General features: G+C 36.7%; 1 protein-coding gene across 6 annotated transcripts in view; it reads right to left on the reverse strand.

Moving 5' to 3' along the window:
- Positions 1-3,588: 3,588 nt before the first annotated feature.
- LOC121371072 (ATP-dependent RNA helicase DDX3X-like) overlaps positions 3,589-24,903 on the reverse strand; it is a 36,554-nt gene continuing 15,239 nt past the window's right edge. For all 6 annotated transcript variants that reach the window (XM_041496739.1, XM_041496714.1, XM_041496749.1 and 3 more), the window contains 9 exons: positions 22,872-23,090; positions 21,818-21,922; positions 17,866-18,026; positions 16,089-16,233; positions 14,889-15,033; positions 13,605-13,786; positions 10,575-10,692; positions 6,431-6,587; positions 3,589-5,890 (listed from right to left, as the gene is read on the reverse strand). In XM_041496739.1, coding sequence (XP_041352673.1) covers positions 5,701-5,890; positions 6,431-6,587; positions 10,575-10,692; positions 13,605-13,786; positions 14,889-15,033; positions 16,089-16,233; positions 17,866-18,026; positions 21,818-21,922; positions 22,872-23,090 — 1,422 coding nt within the window. In that variant the 3' untranslated portion in view covers positions 3,589-5,700. The remainder of the gene's footprint in view (positions 5,891-6,430; positions 6,588-10,574; positions 10,693-13,604; positions 13,787-14,888; positions 15,034-16,088; positions 16,234-17,865; positions 18,027-21,817; positions 21,923-22,871; positions 23,091-24,903) is intronic.

Raw genomic sequence — 24,903 nt, forward strand, 5'->3', positions numbered from 1 at the left:
ACTAGCAATAGTGCATAAAATGTGTGCAAATGTAGATATATCCAAACAACTCATTTAAAAACATAATTCTAACTAATCAATATGCAAAGTAAGTTCAACTTGCTTCTCTGAATTAAGTGCATTATTCTGAATGAACTCAAATTCTGAGGAAAGGTGATCCATTTTAAATTTTAAAAAAATAAAATTTCTAACCATAATCAGAATGAGACGTTAACACATTAATGTTGCGCACACACACACACATACCATCATTAGGCATGTGTGCTGTGTTAAGACTGCATGGCTGCATCTAGCTTTAACGTGTAACGCCGACAAGACAAGGACTTTTAAAAACTACGAGAACTTCAGTTTCGATCGCCCAAGTCTAGTTTTGTGCAATCTATTTTTTTGTTCACACACTAAATTTAGGACATAATTTAAATGGTCATGACAGATTACGCAATAAAAAAAAAATGGTTACCTGAAATTTGTTTTTGCATAACCCATAAAAGGTTTACACCAAGTTTAAATCCTTCGAGGCCTGAACATTGTCATTCAGGCTAGTGTTTATGTGTTAATCGAAAGGTGTACACTTAATAACAGTACATATATATTTTGTTGATTACAAAAACAAGCTTAATAAAACAGGATTTCTATGAAACCCAAGAATACATGTAGGGCTAATAATGGGGTCTAACCCTTGGAATGGTAGGTACTGAAAAAACTTCCACAAGGATAAAAGTTTTTTGTTTTTTTAAATGTTCGGTTCATTGTTCCCACAATTGGATATTCCACTTTTTCTTTTAACAAATTTAAACTGTTCAATTTCATTTAACGATTACGTTTTTCACAGCCAATGGAAACAAACTTTACATTTCTATTCACTGCAGTAAACAAAAATTCTTTATGCTTACTAATACTGCAATAAATGGGAATATATTTCACTTGATCTCCATTTCGTAACAAGTTACAAGCTCTAATATCTTGTTGCTCATTTGTGCACTATCACTTTAACATCATTCATCAAGTGGAACAGCTGGTTTTCGAATTTAAAACAAATTACATCAATACTACTACAATCGGAAGACGTTATATATGTAAATATTAATATGTGAAATGTTTTAAAAATAAACAAAAGCAAATGCCCCAATCCGAATACTCAAATTACCTGGTATCGAAGAAAGCACCAGTTGGCAAACAAGACTTAGTTTGACTGCTCATCTACAGACTAGATATACGATACAAAATCTTGTCCAACGATTATCGCAGGAGTATCAAAATGTATCGTGACACGACTAACGAAAAACAGTAAATGCACATTACTTCAAACCGGATGCCAAAAGTGGCAGATTGTCATTTATTTCCAGTGGATCTTATTCATTAAAAAACAATAATATATTGATATTTTAAAAGCCCAGGAAACTGCTGCATTAGTTCGAAAGAATCTTTGGTTTAAAAAAAAAAAAAAAAAAAATTCTATCACTTCACCTCGGGTTTCTGCCAGAGGGTATGGACATTATAATACGCACTAATATCTTGTAAGTTAATGGAGACATTACTTAATTTTTACAGTAAGAGGACGTCTGATTAAAATTTGTAGCAGTATATGAAATGCAGTGTCCAAATTCAAAACCTATAACCTGATGGTGGCACTTAAAATTTGTTGTTTTTATTACATACCCTCAAATTCTTTTCTGGCAGAAAGCTGACCTAAGCATGAACTAAAGGCATGTCAGCAGTTGATATTTACTGGGTACTGCTAGTTAAGCACTCGACCAAGTTGAGAATAAATACAAAATATTGAAATGCTCAGATCACTGTTCAAAGCACACATTTTTCTACAATTCAGAGGTAGACGAAAATGGGATTTGGGTGCTGCAATCACCATTACACTGGGTTTTTTGGTTCCATCTTTCAAAACTAGATGCTAAAATCAAAATTACTTATTGTTCCAATACGTAGAAAACCTCTAACACACACCTTCCCTCCAATTTAAATGACTTTTTAATATAATTTCTAAATGCAACACACCTACTCACCAATTTAAATGACTATAATGCAATTATATTTCTAAATGCACCATTAAAACCAGTCTAGAATGGAAAGATGCTTTCTTAACAGTATACATTTCTTATATTTTTTATTGCACTACCAACTACATCAACCTCTTCATCTTATGAAATAAATACTCTTTTGTATTTCCATTTCATTACACTCGCCTCGAGTTAAGGAAAGCTCATTTATCACAGAGGCTATTTTGGGGGTTTAAAAGTTCTCTCAAATTTGAAATACATTTTAATATAAAAGTACTCACTTTGCACACATTTCGTCAACATTTACACACACAAAAATTACAGCTGTTATTTAAAAACCCTGTGCACCAGTTAAGTATTTCACTTCGCCAGTTACTGATGAAAATTTAATATTGTACATCGCAATTCATATGATACGAGGTAAAATTATTTGTGTTTCGTTATCACCACTGGCATTATTGGGCAGTGAATAAATTGTAATCGGCAACTAGTCCAGCCGACAAAGATTCAATTGCAAATACACCAGCAACATTCTTATCACAGGACGGCATCTTAAGGACAAAAACAAAAAAATAATAATAATAATTAAAAACCCAAACTAATCTAACACATGTACAGACATAATAGTAAAATTTTACACAAGTCTGGCACGAGTAACAGATGAAGAACCAGATTTAATACATGACAGATCACAGTGCAACCTAAAATGGTTCAATCGCAATTGACATGGCTACAGCATTCATTATGTGGTTTTTCAAGACCTTCAATAAATTACACACGACTATACAACCAAGAAAGATCAACACGAACACCCACCGATAAAACATGCATCAAAAAAAGCTCAAGTTTAAATCTGTTTTGTTTAACGATACCATTAGAGCACCTTAAAACATTTGACGATTTTGCCACTCTTCAGATGAAATGCATTCTTACAGGAAGATAAGATTTTTAATTGAATAAAAACCTTTCTGAAGAATGTTTATCATAGTAACCACTCTACTTAGTTTGATGCATGCTTTACGATTCGAGATGTCACATTAAAAGTTGTCAGTTACTATTTTATTCTCTCGTAAAACTTCTCCATTTGGTTTCCACCAATTCATAAAAGCAAAAAAAAAAAAACCAGTTTACCAACAATAACGAAGGCATTCAAATTTTGAACGTCACAAAGATGTTATTATACGCTGGTTTTGTTAAGTAGTGTGTACAGCATATGTCTTGGCCATAAACAGCGATATTTTTATACACTAGAAAATTGAAGTGTACTATATCTCCTAAGGGGGAGGAAAAACGAAAAAAAAACAATATAAAATGTGCCAACAGTTAGTTACACTGATGTCGGCATTTCGACGAGTATAATGCATGTCAATATCCCATGAACCATTTCACTCACAGTCACACTAGCACCCACTCACAAGCCTCAACTCCCAAGGATTATAGCAGACAGGACACGACACGTACATTGAGGTCATACATGGAAAGCGCACTTCTCGTAATAAAATCTTTTATATTAAAAGTTGCATCACCAGTTCAAATACTAAACACATAAGCATCTTATTCATGACATATCGGGGGGGGGGGGGGGGGGGGGGGGGGGAAAGAAGAAAAAGATTATATTACATTGGTGAGAAGTTCTTGGATAAGAATGACTAACAAATGAAACCTAAATTATTATTTTTTAGTTCTGTCAATAGTAAAAAAAAATCACAGGTGCCTTGACCAATCATTTGAGTTGACATTAAAAATTAGTTTAAAGAAACAAAACAAGATGTGTATTTAATTTTTTATTGTTACTTATTTTTAAAAAAAACGAAAATTTAACTTAGAAAGAAATGCAACAAATATTTCTTTTAAATGCAGTTAAATATTTTAAACATAAAAACATTTTAAATTTTTTTTTTTTTTACATTCTCACTTCACCAATGAACTGCTTGAATCCAACGAACTGCTGGAAAATTAACAATACATTACTGCTAAAATAACGAGTATAGAACTGGTGCTGCAACTCCACACTAGTCACTTTGTGAGGACAATACTGAAATAAATTTATCATTTTGGCGAGTTGTTCCCCCATTATTCACCGTAGATATACCTCGGGCCCTACACACCTTGGTAACATATGTCAGTGTGCAGGGCCATTCAAACAAATAAAAATTAATTTATCTAAATATGAAAATAAAATATCAGTACACACATCAAAAAAAAAAGTGCATGTCGAATTATTTCAATCTTAGTTGTGCGTATATTTTTTAATGGAAAGGAAACCCAGTTTGTAAACAATTTATATTTACTCATTGTACTAAACAAATATAAACCAGGTCTCTTGGACGTGAAAATTGCAAAGATATGATAACTTTTGATTTATTAAACAATGGTTTCCTTTTGATGTTTAAATTACCAATGTCTTCAATCACCGGTCCAGTACAAAAAAAAAAAAAATTCTAATTGCACAATTGACTATTTTAAAGTCAAAACCGGTATAAAATGCACATGCACACGTTTTTAAATTAAAAGTATGTTGACTATAACCGTCTCAATACGCACATGTTATAGTAATGATAGAACAAAATTCTCCAACTTTGCGCTCATTGCCTCCTCAAAGTAAGTTAAGACGTGCACTCGTGCAAACGTAACATAATGCTTTGTGTGTATACCGAAACTACAATCAGAAACTTGATGCATAAACACGACTATCGGTTTGAATAGGGTAATAGTCTTTGATGATGTTTAAAAGCTAACAAATGAACTGTATGTGTACGCAAGTATATTGAAATATATGTACGTACATACACACGTAGTAGTAAATGAATGTCTTAGTTTAAAATGTGAACAATGGACTTCAGTATTGTGTAATCATGTAAACAAAATGAGAATTAAAATGTGGTGATAAAAAATACTCACTTCGGGAATGAAATTTCAGATTTACATGCTGTAGAATGTAACCTAACAATGGGCGTGTGTATACAATCACAGCAAATCCACAATTTAGCTACCACACACAACTAGCATATGGCACTAAAAAGCTAATATCATGGTTTAATGGCATATGAGTATTACTTGGGACGAGCACGCCTCTGAAAATTTACAGAATGATAAGTTTCGTTTGCAGGGTGATTGCTCAAGTATAGCTTTGTGTTAACCCATTTTTTCTTTTGCACATTAAATTTATAAGATCATTTGCATCGTCATAATGGGTTATGCAAAAATTAAAGGGATACCCTGTATGGTTTACACACATTTTGCATTTTCAGAGGCCTGCAGCTACATTTTTCTTTAATGTCCTTACATGGCAAATTACCTACATATTACACCTGTTTTTTTAAACCGAAATTGCCAGGAACGTTACACGATTGAAAAAACCCCACGAAGCCATCGATTCAAGTTTCGGCGCACACACAGCACTAGCGATAATTAATAAAATCTGCGTCATGTATTCAAATTTCTCTGGTATCTCCAGCTGTTGCCCAACAATACACATCAGTGTTAGGAATTTAAGCAAAAAAATGGTGAAGAACATTTAAAACAAACAAACATGCAACCAAGCCAAATAGATGACGTGGATGAAAAGTCCCGACGACAGGAGCCAAATTGTCCATTCACAAACACCCAGCCAGCCTACCCGACCGTGGCAGCGTAGCCGAACAACCAAGCTTCGTAACAGGATGGGATAAGACTCCGCACCCCACTTTTAGTTTCCCCACCAGTCGTTGCCTTGCTGCTGAGGCTGTTGGTAGGAGCCACCGTATGAGCCTCCATAGTTGGGGTACTGACTGAAGTGGTTGAAGCCCGACTGCTGGTAGTTTCCACTCTGCTGAAAGCCGGGTTTCGGGTTCTTCGTCTGACGGTAATCTCTCGCACCAAAACCAGAACCACCATACCTAAACAAAATAAAACAAATGTGGGTTTTTTTTAAAGGAAATTAATGTACATTCTTTTTAGAAAAAGGTCCCAAGTTGGGGGAAAAAAAGTGTTTTGTTTAACGACACCACTAGAACACATTGATTTATTAATCATCGGCTATTGGATGTCAAACATATGGTCATTTTGACAGTCACAGAGATGAAACCCGCTACATTTGTTCCATTAGTAGCAAGGAATCTTTTACATGCACCATCACACAGACAGGATACTACATACCACGGCCTTTGCTATACCAGTCATGTCATCCTAGACAGACCACGTATCAAGTGAGCGTTTTCACACTGGGCTACGTCCAGCCCTATTCCAAGTTGGATTACCACTGTTAAAGATATTTGCAACACAGCTGCATATCTCAAAAAAATTCTAAAAACCCCCAAAAATATGGAAAGCTATATGTGGGACAGAGACAAAACCTATAAACCCCTCTGGTTGGACCGGTATGGGACTAATAATGGCTTCATGGTTATCACTAAAAAATCAAGTGTGCAGACACGAACCTTCCACGTCCGCGGCGAGTGATTCCCCCAGCGGGTCGGGCCTCGCATGACATCGACTCAAGCCAGGGAGGAACCTCCTGGTTCGACTCCACCAGTAAATCAAGCAGGTCACGCACTATGTTCTTGTTCTTTTCGTTGAAGAACGATGTCGCCAAACCTGAAACAGTAAAAATAGTTTTTACACATCTGTTGGAGAGGAACACAGAGACTTTTCGTACCATATGTGCAAACAGAATGATTTAAAGACATCCGATTGGCTACTCCATGGATGTTCAAAAGCATGTCACCTAATCTGGTGTAATGTAATCAGGGCTAGCTCTGCCACTCGCCAAATTCGCTAAAGGCGAATTTTAAGAACAGTTAGCAAATTTTATTTTAATCTGGCGGAAAAAAAATTGTATGATAATTGACTTTTATTTATTTGCATTTGAGATAATTTAGCGAAATGTTCTGATCACCCAGAGCAAGCCCTGGTATTTAAAATTCAAGTATGGTGTGGCTTAAAAAATAGAATTAAGTAAAATGCTTTCCTGTGGAACTTGTAATATTTTACAATTATGTAGCAATCTGTGAAAAATGCATAGGAACTGGGTTATAGGTTTGTTTTGTCTATCAACACCACTAAAGCACTTTGATTTATTATCATTGGCTTCTGAATGTCAAATATTTGGTCACTGACAATTAGAGGAAACCCACTACATTTTCCCATTAGCATCAAGTAATTTTTTATGTACACTTTCTCACAGGATAGTCCATACCAATCTGATATACTAGTTGCAGGTCACCGACAAGGGATGGGGGTGGGGGAAACAATATGTCCAGAGGGGATCTGATGTCTTCGACCCAAGCATCTCAGCTGAGCACTGCAATTTGTTCACCGAGTAACATCCCATCATGAATGAATTCCTGCTATGAAAACAATCTGACCATCAGAAAATATTAAGAATATCCTCATTGCTGTATTATCAGTGCGAGGCTTTGTATCATCATGTGGTCTTTTACGATACTCATTCAGGAATACCATATTAGATGAAAGATTGTTTTGCTGAATGGTACCACTAGAACACAGATGAATTAATCATCAGCTATTTTATGTCAGACATTTGATGATCCTAACAGTTTTGTTTCATTAGGAACAATAGAAGTTGCAGAAGCATCACGAGGGGTATATGGCTTTTTATGTACCTTGTGTGTGCACAAAGAGGGTACATAAAAAGCCATATACCCCGAGAGATAGTTCTACAACGAATTTACCTTGCTGACATGTTAAACCATATAGCCAAATAATCAAAATAACGCCAGACAATAACGTAACAATTTATTAACGGAGCCGTACCATGCGGACCTGAATGAAACCACTTGCCAGTGACGAAAAATAGTTCCATTGATACAAACGAGTTTTAAACTTCAAATGTTTGTAATACGAAATTGTCTGAAACATTAATATACTTGATTGATTATCAATGTTATTTATAATCTAATTATTGCTTTAGCATTAACTGGGGTGGCTGGAAACTGTTGGAAATTACAGACGGGGTATAGGATAAATAGAATTTGCTACGCTTGTTTTTATTATTATACAGAGCTTCAATAAATACAAATTAACACTCGGTTGATATTTTCCATGATATAAAAACATCCGACCATCAGAAAATATCAAGTATATCCTCAATGTCTGTAGATCAGTGCGAGGCTTTGTATCATCATGTGGTCTTTTATGAATACTACATTGTATGGAAGATAGTTTATTTGATGACAATCACTTGAACACTAAGTAATCATGTAAAAAATCTTGAAAAGTCTTCAGAAGAAACACACGATACATTTTTTCGAAGGGCTCTTTTATAGTCACTTTCCCACAGAAGGGACAGCACGTAACACAGCCTTTATATACCAGTCATTATTGACGGCAATCAAGCACATAACACAGCCTTTATATACCAGTCATTATTGACGGCAATCAAGCACATAACACAGCCTTTATATACCAGTCATTATTGACGGCAATCAAGCACATAACACAGCCTTTATATACCAGTCATTATTGACGGCAATCAAGCACATAACACAGCCTTTATATACCAGTCATTATTGACGGCAATCAAGCACATAACACAGCCTTTATATACCAGTCATTATTGACGGCAATCAAGCACATAACACAGCCTTTATATACCAGTCATTATTGACGGCAATCAAGCACATAACACAGCCTTTATATACCAGTCATTATTGACGGCAATCAAGCACATAACACAGCCTTTATATACCAGTCATTATTGACGGCAATCAAGCACATAACACAGCCTTTATATACCAGTCATTATTGACGGCAATCAAGCACATAACACAGCCTTTATATACCAGTCATTATTGACGGCAATCAAGCACATAACACAGCCTTTATATACCAGTCATTATTGACGGCAATCAAGCACATAACACAGCCTTTATATACCAGTCATTATTGACGGCAATCAAGCACATAACACAGCCTTTATATACCAGTCATTATTGACGGCAATCAAGCACATAACACAGCCTTTATATACCAGTCATTATTGACGGCAATCAAGCACATAACACAGCCTTTATATACCAGTCATTATTGACGGCAATCAAGCACATAACACAGCCTTTATATACCAGTCATTATTGACGGCAATCAAGCACATAACACAGCCTTTATATACCAGTCATTATTGACGGCAATCAAGCACATAACACAGCCTTTATATACCAGTCATTATTGACGGCAATCAAGCACATAACACAGCCTTTATATACCAGTCATTATTGACGGCAATCAAGCACATAACACAGCCTTTATATACCAGTCATTATTGACGGCAATCAAGCACATAACACAGCCTTTATATACCAGTCATTAAGGACGGCAATCAAGCACATAACACAGCCTTTATATACCAGTCATTATTGACGGCAATCAAGCACATAACACAGCCTTTATATACCAGTCATTAAGGACGGCAATCAAGCACATAACACAGCCTTTATATACCAGTCATTATTGACGGCAATCAAGCACATAACACAGCCTTTATATACCAGTCATTATTGACGGCAATCAAGCACATAACACAGCCTTTATATACCAGTCATTATTGACGGCAATCAAGCACATAACACAGCCTTTATATACCAGTCATTATTGACGGCAATCAAGCACATAACACAGCCTTTATATACCAGTCATTATTGACGGCAATCAAGCACATAACACAGCCTTTATATACCAGTCATTATTGACGGCAATCAAGCACATAACACAGCCTTTATATACCAGTCATTATTGACGGCAATCAAGCACATAACACAGCCTTTATATACCAGTCATTATTGACGGCAATCAAGCACATAACACAGCCTTTATATACCAGTCATTATTGACGGCAATCAAGCACATAACACAGCCTTTATATACCAGTCATTATTGACGGCAATCAAGCACATAACACAGCCTTTATATACCAGTCATTATTGACGGCAATCAAGCACATAACACAGCCTTTATATACCAGTCATTAAGGACGGCAATCAAGCACATAACACAGCCTTTATATACCAGTCATTAAGGACGGCAATCAAGCACATAACACAGCCTTTATATACCAGTCATTATTGACGGCAATCAAGCACATAACACAGCCTTTATATACCAGTCATTATTGACGGCAATCAAGCATGCAATCCACTGCAACTCCAACACTGCCTCAGCAAGAGAAGGAAAGAAATGTTTGATTTAACGACACACTCAACACATTTTATTTACGGTTATATGGCGTCAGACATATGGTTAAGGACCACACAGATATAGAGAGCAAACCTGCTGTCGCCACTTCATAGGCTACTCTCTTCAATTAGCAGCAAGGATCTTTTATATGCACCATCCCACCAGTCAGGGTGCACTGGCTGGAATGAGAAATAGCCCAATGGGGCCACCGACAGGGATCGATCCTAAACTGACCGCACATCAAGCAAGTGCTTTACCAATGTGCTATGTCCTGCCCCACCCCAGCAAGACAATATTGTTACAGTTCCGTTTTGTCAGGGGTCACGAGTTGGAAGTTGAAAGACAATGATACAACTACAGTTAAGTAACATCCATCACATCAGTACTCACCCAGGTTTCCCACTCTCCCAGTTCGTCCGATTCTGTGGACGTATTCCTCTATGTCGCTGGGTAGGTCAAAGTTGATGACATGTCGCACATTGGGTATATCCAGACCTCGTGCTGCTACCTAAACATCAAAACCATATAAACAATTAGATTGGATGTCAAATGTATGGTAATTTCGACATTCAGCAGGGTTCATAGCCTTTAAAGACGAAACAAATTCAAAGACTTTCAAAGACTAGAATGCGATAAAAATACCAAATTAGTTTTTTTTTACATTTTTGTCCATGGTAATTTTTTTTTAGCTTTAACACGCATCATGACAGATTAAACCATGCAACTGGAAAATATAAAATGCCTGCACTGTAAAAGATATCATTGCTTTGGCTATGATTTGTGTGAATTTAACGACTTATTACAATTCAAAGACTTTTCAAGGAATTTAAAGACCGCTACGAACACTGTGTAGTCTTAGAGAGGAAACCCGCTACATTTTTCCATTAGTAGCAAGGGATCTTTTGTATGCACCATCCCACGGACACGATAGCACATACCACGTCCATTGATAATACCAGTCGTGGTGCCACTGGCTGGAACAAGGAATAGCCCAATGGCCCAATGGCCCACTGACGGGGATCGATTTCAAAGTGAATGTGCTTTACCAATGGCCTATGTCCCGCCCCTACAATTAGGGAAAGAAACAAAGAACACGTTGCACATTGGGAATATCTATCCCATGAGCTACTATAAGGACAATTTTGTGACTATCGCATCATGATTGGCTATGCTAGTAGTTTCAGCTTAAACACCATTTTAAAATGTTGAGGAGTAGTTGCTAATTGATAAGAATTTTTTTTAAATAAAATGTTTTATCCAAACCAAATAAATGATTAGAAAAGACCAGGAAACTGTTTAACCTTTTAAAAAACCCGACAGGATTAGGTTTAACAGAATAACATTTAGAGTTGGTTATATAACTGAAAACAATATTTTCTGTTACATCTACGAATAATCTTATTACTACTTGTTCCATTAAGGTAGTACTAAACCAAATAACTTCCGGCTGGGCCAAAGTTCAAGGTGCACCGAACCTTTGATAGAGATGTTAACACCACAAGTCCTGTGATTGATGATAAATATGAGTGTGTTGGTTGTAAAAAAAATTAGTTTATCTGAGCAAAAACATTTATGCACTTTTATTTCATCTAGTACCACTGTGTCAAGTAGCTTTGTGCTTGAAACATGTTTGGGGTACCTGTAAAAAAAAAAAAAGTATTCAAATTTTGTGCGGAACTACCCGTCATCTCTGAAATGAGCAGCTTCACCTCACATTTTTTCCCCCGATTCATTTTAAGGGCGAGGGGTGGTAGTATTTATATCTGTGGTGTTTTATGTCAATTGATGCTTCAGGTAGGAGTTTTAGCCACACTTTATTATTGTCTATGGGATTTGGCTTGATAGTATACACCCTTAAGGTAGATCTACATCTACAGAGGAGATTTGACCAGAAATTCCAAATACAACAAGAGTTTGGGTGAGGTGCATGATACGCCCATCAGGAGTGATGGAAAACCATATCTATATTAATGAATGTCATTTCTAATTAGGTGAAATTTTTGCAACTGGATGGATGAACAGTTGTTGTTCCCGTTTGATGGTCCTTTATGCAAGATATGGTCCGGACAAAGATTTACTGTTATGTACAGTAGACCGTGAAAAGTAGGTCAAAGTGACCTAGTAGCATGTGACACAGTCATCCCAAGTTGTTCCTACCAGTGTTCGAGATTACATTTTTTGGCCAGTATCCCAGTATTCAAAATCTGGTATCCCACCTGAGAATTTAGTATTATATGGCATCCCGGTGGGATACTGGGTTCTTAAAGTCTGGTATCCAAAATTAAATTCTGGTATCCCCGCGATATCGGGATACCGTTAATCTCAAACACTGCCTACATGTGAGATTTGATGGTCCTGTATACATCTGTATGCAAGGTTCGACAACAAAAAGTTAACAGACATACTGACAACATAATACAGGGGACATTTCAAAATCTTAGGTAACCAAACGTCAGTTCACGCGTGTTTTACTTAGGTAACCGTTTGTTCAGGTACGCTAATATAGTTGTTGTATAACTGACGAGTTGGGCCTACCTAATCCTAAAACACGTGAACTACGGTTCAGTGTTACATTGGTGGTTCAAATGTATTTAAAAACATAAACAAATATTCACTTTCATTACTGATATATGGTAATTTTAATTTTAGAATGTAATTGTTCACTACATAACTGATTGGCGGTTCTCGTGATTTTAAAGTTGCGTAACCAACACGCGAACAGAACAGATTGGCGGTTCTCATGAAATATTGTGCCCTGTAATACGACCCATAGATGGGCGTATAAAAAGACAACCTGAGAAACACTTGAACCATCAGATATTAATATATTCTTTTCAATATCCCTTAAGGACATTCAATTCGAGGAATTCTAGCATCATGTGGTTCATCTCAGGTTAAATATTCACAAATTATAGTTTGTAAAACTGACAAATTAACATGGATTTATTTTAATTATGCTGTTACATTTCGTCCTAATGTATTGCGGAGTAAAGGTGAAGAAATTTTTAACATATTTTAACAATTTTATTTAATCGGCCATTATTACAAAGTAATTTATTTAACGATACCTAAGCTTATTTTTAACTCTGGCTATTCAGTTATTTCAAAATGTCGAAAAGACAGCGATAGGAAAACTGCTGTAGCATATAGGCTAATTTTACTGAGCAACCAGAAAGGAATCATGAATGTGCATTTGAGGCAGGTCAGCACATACCACAGCCTCTGATGTACCAGTTGTGGAGCAATGATTAGGACACTGGGGTAAAAAAAAAGTCCATCAAAGGCAACTGATCCTACAATCCACTGCTCCAGAAAAAAAACTTGCTGTTGCCACATTCCTACTTTTGATTAAAGATTCACAGCCATTAGATAAAAAGTTAAAACTTAAACCAATTACTGGCAGGGTTATCTAAAACATACCGCTGTGGCAACCAGAATTGGGCGCTCTCCATTTCTGAAAATCCTCAGAGCGTCTTCTCGCTCCCGCTGTGATCGGTCACCATGGATACTGGTTGCCGGGAAACCCTCCTTCAGCAAGAAGTCCTCCAGGGCATCTGCACCCTTCTTGGTCTCCACAAAAGTCAAGGTCAGCGACTTGGGGCCTGAAAGTAATTCATCTCAACCCTCAAATCAAAATTTTAAATTATGTTTATGTGGCATTTTGACCCTGTATAGAGAATGAGGAAACCTGCTGCCACTACCAATGATGTGCTCTCGAGTTGCCCCCCCCCCACCTGGGGGGACTGCTTGTTAGTTACGGGAAGCTGTTAAGAGTACCGCGTCGCTTACACCGGATCACGGCAACTGTGACTTTGGTGTATGGCGACGCGGTCACTCAGAAGAGGAAGGGAAGTGGGACGAGGAGGAGGAAACGTGCACAGGGGGGAACAAAGCTGGCGGCTCAACCGCCAGCGGCGGTCCCGCCTGCGACGCCGCCCCCACCCCCACAAGCCAGCTGTTTCAACGCAGACTGACCAGCTCGACGCCAGGATTGAACACCGCCATGTGCGAGACTCCACGGCCAGCGTCTTCCGTTCCAACCCCTCCGCTTGTGTCCGCGTCGAGACCCCCACCCCAGATGTTGGTGTTGCAAAACGGAAGGCCGTCACTTCTCCGAGTGACCAGCCAGCCAAGGCCCGGCCTTCCGCCTCCGCCCGAGGCAGGGACTTCTCCGCCTGGAGTCTCGCAGTGTCGAAGATAAAGGGCCAGTACTCGAAGTACTTAGTCGGGGACACACCACACACGGCCTCACTGCCGGGAGGCGTCATCGAAGGATCCTTCAAGCGCTTCCAAGACGGCACTGAGGTCGGGATCCACAACATGGAGCTAGGGGATGGGACGTTTGGAATTGGACACTTCATCTCGTCCCCGTAGTTGCCAACCGTTCCAAGGGCTTAGTCGGACTTTAAATTTTTTTGGCCGGCATTCAAAATTTTATTCCATTTTATTTTTTAATTTATTTATTTGTAAACAGTCCGACGCACTTTATTTTGGCAGCCCGTCTAAAATGCTCAAATCACCTTAAAACCCTTTCGGTCGAGCACTTATTATTTGGACTTAATTATTTGTCCAAACATGAGTAGTATGAAATTAGCTCATTTTGGCTTTAGGTCTTTGACCTAACAACTAAATTCGTATTCCAAATCCCCCCCCCAAATCAGACATCAAATTATAAACCCTAAAAACAGAAGTTCTAGTACTAACCAGACGCATTGATCAGATCCAGCAGGAATGATCTCTTCTCATTCTCCTCCACCCACACGACCTTCTGTGTGATGTTCTCGCTCGTGCTACCCACTCGACCAACCGCCAGGAAAATGTAGTTCTCAAGAAAATCTCGGGCTAACACCTAAACAGATCAACAAATATATATATATATATATATCAGTTCAAGACACCCAGCATAAAACACTTGCCAAAACCTGTGGAAAATACAATATAACTGAAGCTTCTATACCATATATATCATGTGAAAACTTGCTGCCACCAATCTGGGACATACCCTAGTTTTTAAACACAAAGGCATAATTTTGACCTAGACTAGTTTCAACCCATAAGTTTGGTTCATTTACAAACCTATTAACAAATTTGGATACAACAGAGTGAAACAAGAGTCTGTGACGTCAAAATACCCTTTAAAATAAACTAAACCGTGAGTTACTTCTCAAACGCACATGTTTTTAAAATTATGAAAACTGCATTTTGTGGTATTAGAAACACCAAGATGACCACAAACACTTCGCTTGTATGGAAATGGATAATCTAAACAATAAAATATAAGTAATGTTTGGTTTCAGTTATCTCAAAATGGTGAAAAATATGTCTTAGTGTTTAAAAACTAGGGTATGTCCCTTTAATCACTCTGTGGTAGAGATGTTTCAATGATCGATTATAATGATAATCAAAAACTGGTTGAGCTCTACCGATCGATCGATTATAGATTATAAAAATTTAGAATCGAATTTCACTAGTTAACGAGCTGTTCCTACAGTTTAGGAATTGCTATAAACAGCTGGGGTTTGTGTTTGTTTACCTAAAGATTAAGCTAGAATTATTGACTTGTAGTGTCTAATCCCGATAACAATAGGTGCATGGTTCAAATTCAATTTCCATATAAGTTCATATAAATCTAACCACCTAAAAATCTGATGCCACGCCCATGTTTAAAAAAGATTGAAATGAACTATAAAAAGATGAAAACTATACAACATAATCAAAGTTCATTTATCTGCATTCCAGATTCAATAAGTCTATATTGTGAAATTGGTTTATACACAAAAATAAGCTGATAAAAATCCACAAAATAACATCCCAACATTTACAACTAATTGAAACAAAATGCATTACACAAATATTTAAACTACAATCTACATGTAGATTTCTCATTGAGAACTATAAACCAACCTGAATTTCCTTGGGGAAGGTTGCACTGAACATAAGTGTTTGGCGTTTTCCAGATGGTGGCATGGTATCTTTCTCGACAATTCGGCGGATCTGTGGTTCAAAACCCATGTCCAACATACGATCAGCCTCATCCAGAACCAAGAATCTGCAAAACCACACTTCTTTTTTAACACCACACACACAATTAATGCCAAATTAACGTATGCCACATCTGCATCTCTCCTGAAGTAACAAATGCACGACTAACTACTTGAACAACAATACGTGTTCAATACAAAGTTTCTGAATATAATAGAACCATCAGTAGTAAAAATAGTATTTTCAAAATCCAAAGGACTGTCAATTCGAGGAATTCAAGCATCATCTGGTTCATTTGAAATTAGAATTTTCTGATATTGTCCTATATCTTAAAAAATCTTCTATCAACTGCATACAGTTTATAAACCCTTTTTCTTTCTGGGGACCTAACATAAGAAATGCAATGGATGCACAAAAAGAACAATTATTCTGAGTGAAGTGATAAAGCAATACATGTCCACTACTGTGGGGCCAACATATTTTTGTATCTCCCAAGGGCCATGACTGTCAAAAATGGGTAAATTGCAATGAAAGTCAACCTTGATCTGTAACTGTACATAATAAAACTATACACAAAATCTTGAGGCATTGTGAAAAGTCTGGATTTTTATTTTCATATTCCCCAAGTTCAAGGGCCATTAAAATAAAATAATGGAAAATCACAATAAAAGTCTGATCTGTAACGGTACATTATAAAACTTATTAAAAGCCATACAAACATTTCAGCTCAATAGTTTAAGACATTGTGGGGAAAAAAGGTTCGGAAAAATTTGTGGGACAGACCGACACGAAACATAAAGAGTTCTCTCTGGTTGGACCGGTGGGGGATTAATAAGTACTTTGAAAATTATCCCTAAAACCCACTCACACACATTTTACACTAGTTGGGGACCAACTGACTATCTTCCTAAATTAAGTGATAAGACTAACAAACTTTCCACCAATGCTCTGCCTAAAATGTGTTTAGCTGTTTGAAAAACAATTCTATTTGAACAATGTGTGTTCATATACAAATTTCCTGAACATAATAGAACCATCAGTAGTAGAAGTAATATTTTCAACATCCAAAAGGATTTTCAATTCGAGGAATTCAAGCATCATCTGGTTCAAGCTAAATGTCTGCTAGAGTCCTACATCTTAAATTGTCTTCTAAACATGGACATTTTTGGCATTGGGAACCAAAAGTAAGAAATGTCTTCTGGTGCACAGAATGCATAGAAAATCCCCTCACAACAAATGGCAATTAATCCTACAACCCACTTAAACCTAACAAGCACTACCCCATTTCACATTGGGGAAAAGCTAGCAATCTTCTTCAATCAAATCATAGACTTGGGATTTTATCAACAACTTTTCCCACAATAATCTGCTAAATGTTATACTTATTCTATCCAATGCTGCTATGTTTAGCTATTTGAAAAACACTTAAAAATGCAATAATGGGAATAAAAAATTAATTCATAACCCAACCCCCCCCCCAAAACCTAATTCACAGTATTAAATATTTCTCCTACCATAAATGTTTTGGTGCACAGATACAGGACTAATACCGTTTGCAAACATATCTAAAGGCCTAAACTTTTCACGCAGAAGTTGATGCCGTCTCTGTCATGGAAAAGTAATACCTATATCAAAAAATTTTACATGGTAAAAGGTGAGATAACAATAGTACAATAATTTTCATCAATTACAAAGTTACCTGCAGTAATCCATGCCAATCTTCCCTCGCTCCATCATATCAACAAGACGTCCGGGCGTTGCCACGAGGAGATGAGTTCCCCGATCGAGGTCTCGCATCTGTGCTCCAATGTCGGCACCGCCATACACCACGCATGGTCGCACACGGGACCGGTAGGCAAACTGGAAAACAGATCATTTACTTTGATGATCATTGCACTTTAAAAATAACTTATCTAGTTCAAATGTAACAAATTGTGAAGCTTAATAACCAATTATAATAACCATTACATTTGGTTCATACATTTTATTTGGGTTAATCTAGTAATCACATTTACTAAAATGCCTTCTAGGTTTTTATGCAATTGAACACTAATGGAATAACCAGTACGAATACGGGATGGGGCAGTTCTTGTGGATGGCAAGGCCAAAAAAAAACAAGATGGCTACACCATCTTATTTCTGGAATGCGTATTTCTTTCTCAGAATCTAGACCACTTTTGGCAATAACCATTAAAACAGAGAACATAATTTGTCCTGACGGGAGTGTGTTCCTGCTAGCTCATATTCAATACTATGGTATAATCGATTGATCGATTGGCTGGTGCCTTGATTGACTAATTTATTTATTTAGTCATTCTTTAGTCAAATATTTATTTATTTATATTTCTCTTGGCTAGTATTAAATGAGCATAACTCCCTTTTTTAAAAATTTATTTATTTAATATTATATTATTTATTTTTTTAAATTATTATTCCATATATTTCTTTCTTCGAAATAGATCGATATATCTTAATTCAATTGTTTTAAAAATTATTACTGGGTAGTAGTAAATATTAATAACAAATATGAGCATATATTGATGGAAAGAAATAAAAGAACATCTGGTATTTGAGATCAAATTTAAATCACTGTAATTGAGCGCAGGGTATACAATTGAATATCGGCAACATACTTAAATTTGTGATACTGTGAATGGGGGGTTTAGGCTACAGTCAATATATGCTACAACTATTTTCGTGTTTCATTGCTTCTTTCTGTTGGTGTAATTAATAAAATATTAAGTTCATTCATCACCATTACCTCTGTCGTAATCATCACCACTATTATAACTACTACAACTATTAATATTATTACTACTACCCTGTTACATTTGGATCTTGATCGAACCTGTACTAGAAATAATTATGTAACTCCGGTGGCTTGGGGTCAGAATCTCACACCTCTATATATTAGGTTTATGTGTTGTGGTGTGCATGAGCAAGATAGCGTGTTTGAGAGTGAACGGTTTTGTGTAAATGCCGTTTTAAGGAAGTTTGTTCTTTTGAAGTATGTACATGTATTTATAATCCGTTTGTTTGACGTACTTGTGTTGGAATGATCAACTGTATTGTGATGTACGCAGAATGATGTATACTGTCATATATAAGCTATGTATTTTATTATATTCTGTGTGCATACTTAAGTATGGATAGATCGTTTACAGTTTGTTCAATAACTGCTGGGGACTTGCGGGAGTTAAAAAGAGAAAAGATGTCTTTAATTAAAACTTAGATGGTTCCAATATAGAATACTTCATAGAATATTAACTACTAATAGTTTCGCATATAAATTAAAATGAATTGACAGTGAAACGTGTACGTTTTGTCATGAAGGAAAAGAATCTATAGTGCATTTATTTTGGAAATGTAAATTGTTCAAACTTTAGGAATGATTATTTAAATTGGTTATCAAACTCATGTAAGCATATATGTAATTTAAAGCTTTCTCTTGAGCTAGTGATATTTGGATGTAAAGATAATATTAAAACAGATAATGTTTTTGACCTGCTACTATTATTAGCTAAATATTTTATATATAAATGTAAAGTGCAAAGGGTCCAATTAATTATTATACATTTCCAAAACGAAGTTAACTCTTTCACCACTAAGTTTTACAGTCTTGACCTTCCCTGCACACGAGTTTAAATAGCAGATTTGTGATCATGTTTGTTAAAGGATAAAACTACTTGTTTTATCATTAATTTTAGTTATAGGCTATACATTTCCAGAAAGGTGAATGGACGGACGGCTGTCTAGATAAAAAAATAATACTTTAAAAATGTTAGATTCAACAGGTATAAATCTGGTAATTACAGGTAAAGTATGCATATTACTCACCTATTTGAGTAGGTAGGACTGGCAATTTAAAAAACCCCCAGTACAAATGTTTTTCTTGTTGGATAATTAATTAATTAACATTCCAGTTATAATTTTAAAAATATATTTACAATGCTTTTGCAAAATTAAGCTTTCATTTCATCAACAGAAATATCATACCACACACCTTTGTTGTTAGCAGGATCTGTATCACGCTTTTTTTTGGCATTCATTTTGGTAAATTACACAATTTTCCCATACACTGTATTGGAATAAAATAGCGAAAAGTACTCTATGGCGTTTGTGTTGACGTCAAACACTTTTACGGGCCCCGGATTTTTAGTAAACGTTGATCTGCAGGTAACCGAATATGGCTCATGTGTCCAGGTAAACTCAGGCGTGTGGTAAAACAGTGGTAAGTCATCTTGTAACTCGTCATCGGTATCATTTTCTTCTAAATTGCCATGTTGAATGACATTTCGTTCACGATCGCCAATCTCGATTAAATCAAATGCACCAAAGTCCATATTATCCCACATTTCATCATCGGAGTACCCGTCATCTGAATCGCAAGCATTGTTTTCAACAGACGAAATTTCGTCACCTCGGTTCATGTTTAATTAGAGTCAGAATATCAGTATAAACTTGGAAAAACTCATTCAAAATTCGCTAGAACATGGGCGCAGCCATTACAGTGTGTCACATGGCAGCTACGGTCGCGCGAGATTTTGTCCAATTATAATATTGACGCGTCACTCGGCGCCAAATATGAACAGGTGTTACAAGCCGCTAAACCGGCCCGTCGTGGTGAGAGGCACTGGTATCGCTAGCCGGTATACCAGCCTGTCGTGGTGAAAGAGTTAAACAAAGATATAAAGTAGAAAAATGTATTTATCTTAGTAAGAACAATCTTAATAATTCTTTACCAAGTGGTCAATGTATTATGCTCTTTGAACAGACCTAATTTTTGTAACTTTCCTTGTGCATCGTCTTGTTCCCAGCGGTCCACGCATTAATAATGTGTGTGTGTGTGTATATATATATATATATATATATATATATATATATATATATATATATATATATATATATATATATATATATATATATATATATATCTCATGTGCATATTTTAAATATTTATGTACGTCGTTCATAGAATGGAAAAGGATGAAAGTGTGTTGTTTTTTATGCGTGAGAGAAAGATAAATGGATAGCTACATTGATTAGAGAGAGAGAGAGAGAGAGAGAGAGAGAGAGAGAGAGAGAGGGAGAGAGAGGGAGAGAGAGAGAGGGAGAGAGAGATAGGGAGAGAGAGAGGGAGAGAGAGAGGGAGAGAGAGAGAGAGAGAGAGGGAGGGAGGGAGGGAGGGAGGGAGGGAGGGAGGGAGGGAGGGAGTGAGAGAGAGAGAGAGAAAGAGAGGTGGGGTTTGTAAGCCAGTATCCTAAAGTATTATATTATGTTGTTTTATTATTTTCATGTACACAACCCATGTTTGTCCCTTGGCATGTTCTAATTGTAAACAAGGGGCTGGCAATAAAACTTCTTAAAAAAAAAAAGAAAAAAAAAAAGGTAACAATTTTGAGCCTGCCTATGGTGATTTTTTAAAAGATAATTTTTGCAGCAAACAAATAAGACAAATATTTTGTTGCATATAGACATTAATTACAGACTTTTGGACGTCAAACATCTCCAGAAGAAACATTTCTATCTTAAGCAGCAAGCGATCTTTTATATGTACATTCTCACATGCAGGACAGTATATACTATTATGGTCTTTGATACAGCACAGTGGTCAAAGACTGTTCAGACAATAGAGGCCTGAAGTGGCTTACCTTTCTAGCTTCATCATAGATCTGAGAAGCCAGCTCCCTGGTTGGAGCAAGAACCAGAGCAAGTGGAAACTGCTTCCGCCGGCCTGCCCGACTGCCTGAGGTCGCCTACAATATCAAATGGTTTAAATTTAAAGAACAGATTAATGACAGAGGTTATCGGCTTTATCAAGTGACATTAAGAATGGTTTAAATTAAGAGAACAACAGGTTAATGACACAGGTTATCAGATTTATCAAGTGACGGTAAGAATGGGAAATTCTGCAAGGCAATGTGAATAAGCGCAAATGTTTTCGACCTGCAACTTCACAAAAAGTGTGGTAAAATCATCTTTATTGCCAAGTTTAGATACGCTCACGCTAAACAAGCTAATTTTTTCTGTATTATGACCCATACAAAATTCACAACTTTATTCTTGTAAGATATATTTATCACATCAATTAGTTCTCAACATCGGTTAAATAATAGATATGTAATTTGAGGAGGAAAGTGGGTAAATATTTTTGAAATTACAGAGTTCATGAATCCAAATCAAAGAAATTGTTACTTAAAACGGCTGTCAAAGCTGATCAAAAGTTAAAGATTGTTTAGTATAGCACCACTACTAGAGAATATTGATTTATTAATCATCAGCTATTGGATGTCAACCATTTGGAAATTTTGTCGTCTAAGAGGAAAACCGGTACATTTTTCCCCATTTGTACTAAGGGATTGTTTATATGCACCATCCTAGCCACGATAGCACACAACACAGCCCTTTGATATACCAGTAGTGGTGCACTGGCTAGAACAAGAAATAGCCCAATGGTCCCACAAACTGGGATCGATGCTAGACCAACACGCACCAAGTGTGCGCTTTACAATTGGACTATATCCCACCCCGATCATGTTAGCATCTCATAAACAACCTCCCCCCCCCCCCCCCCCCCCCCCCCCCCCCCCCCCCCAAAACCCAAAATATTTAAGATCTTGATGCATTCTCGTGTATTTCAACCTAATTACATTACATGTCAATTTAGATTTGTTTTTACTTTGTATTTATCACAGACTTCGTTACCTGTGAAAGGGGGATCTCGCCTGGGCCATGTTCATACATCTGGTTGAGAATCGGCACGAGGAAAGCCGCAGTTTTCCCAGACCCAGTTTGGGCACACGCCATAAGATCTCGCTTCGTACACACAATGGGGATGGCATACTTCTGAACCGGTGTTGGCTTGGCATACTTGCACAAAGCGATATTGTTCTGTATGATTTCTCCTAGGCAGGCATCGTCAAACTGGAATGAAATCATTTACTTTAAAGCTACACATAATAAGACATGCACATTTACTGATTATCACCGACATAGTAGTCTAAAATATGTGCTGGCATTAACCAGCTGAAAGACTATATGACTTGTCTACTTTATAATATAAACAGAGCAAAACTGCAGTATAGATGCGATCATTGCAAAAGTTTTATTGGTAGGTGTGTGCTCGGTATAAAAGATTTTATAATTAAACCGATACTTCAGGCTGTTGTGTTTTTATCACTTGCAGGAGCTGATGCAGGCTTTTACAGTTTTCTTGGTGACGAGCATATACCGTATAATGGATATTTGAAATAAAAAACACCATTATCATCTAAATTGTCAGATACAATTCCCCTCATTCTGTATAAGAAATAATGATTACTAATTATTGATAAAACAAAAACGTGAACCACATCATCTTTTTTCAAATGATATGCTGTATGAAATATAAGAGCAAGTAAAATGTACAATATGACCAGTGGGAAATAAAACTACAACCTTTCAAGAAGGAAGGAAATGTTTTAACGACACACTCAACACATTTTATTTACTGTTATATGGTGTCAGACATATGGTTAATGACCACACAGATATTGAGAGGAAACCCGCTGTCACCACATCATGGGCTACTCTTTTCGATTAGCAGCAAGGGATCTTTTATATGCACCATCCCAGACAGGGTAGTACATACCACGGCCTTTGATATAACAGTCATGGTGCACTGGCTGGAGCGAGAAATAGCCCAATGGGCCCACCGTTGATAATCGATTCCAGACTGACCGCACGTCTAGTGAACGCTATACCACTGGACTACGTCCTGGCCCTTGTTTCTATCAACTATTATTACTGCATTTACTTATTCCAAACATCCATTGCAAAAGGCATTAAAGAAAAGATATACCGTATATTGTGTATTAGCAGACTTTTGAAGCCTAGAAACAGTTTCTAAAAGAAGAGAGTCGACTTATACAGAGGCAACAAATTGGAGTATAAAATTCCGATCGAAAATACGCTAGACCGGGACATGAATTTTGATTAGACCCTTAGCCTTTCACAGACTAAGTAACAATAATTTGTGCACAGTATAAATAAAACACCCCATCATGCAATATTATTGTCATTTCAATGGTAAAAACGTATTCTTTCCAACTGTCCGCCATCTTTGTTTGACCCGTGCTGGGACTAGTCTTTCATATGGCAAATTTAAGATACAAAACAGTGTTTTTTCTTCGAACAAGTATTATATTTCTAATATTATTGTTTTGTTGAGAGGGTGCATTAAACTGTAAAGTAATGCTCATTATTAACATTACCAATTGAAAAAACATAACGTGAATTTCAGGACGATAATTACTCCCACAATTGTCACATGACCATACCATATACAGTGAACAGCTAGTCACGGACTGCATGATCTTTTGTTTCTGTGTGCATGGTGGGGGATTAAACATGCCTCATGATTTTACTTTTTGCTGTCCAGTGAATAAATTAATTACTTGTGTGCAGTGATATGTTGTTACAGCTTGAATTATTTATTTTTCTGTTATGCTTTATGAGTTCTAAATTATTTTCCACGGCATGGTAGATGTTAGCATTTCCGCATTGATTGCGATCGCCGTTTTTGTAACAATTAAAGGGAAAACAAATATAATGAACAAGAAAAGCACAAGCCTATTTGTTGACAGTATTATTGAAATCGATACAACATACAACTGGACAAAAGATGACCTCGGCTTATACACAAGGCCGATGATTTTGTACTAGATATTTAGGGTCAAACTAAGAGGTCGGCTTATCC

Source organism: Gigantopelta aegis, chromosome 1 (assembly GCF_016097555.1).
Source record: "Gigantopelta aegis isolate Gae_Host chromosome 1, Gae_host_genome, whole genome shotgun sequence".
NCBI classification, from domain to species: Eukaryota; Metazoa; Mollusca; class Gastropoda; order Neomphalida; family Peltospiridae; genus Gigantopelta; species Gigantopelta aegis.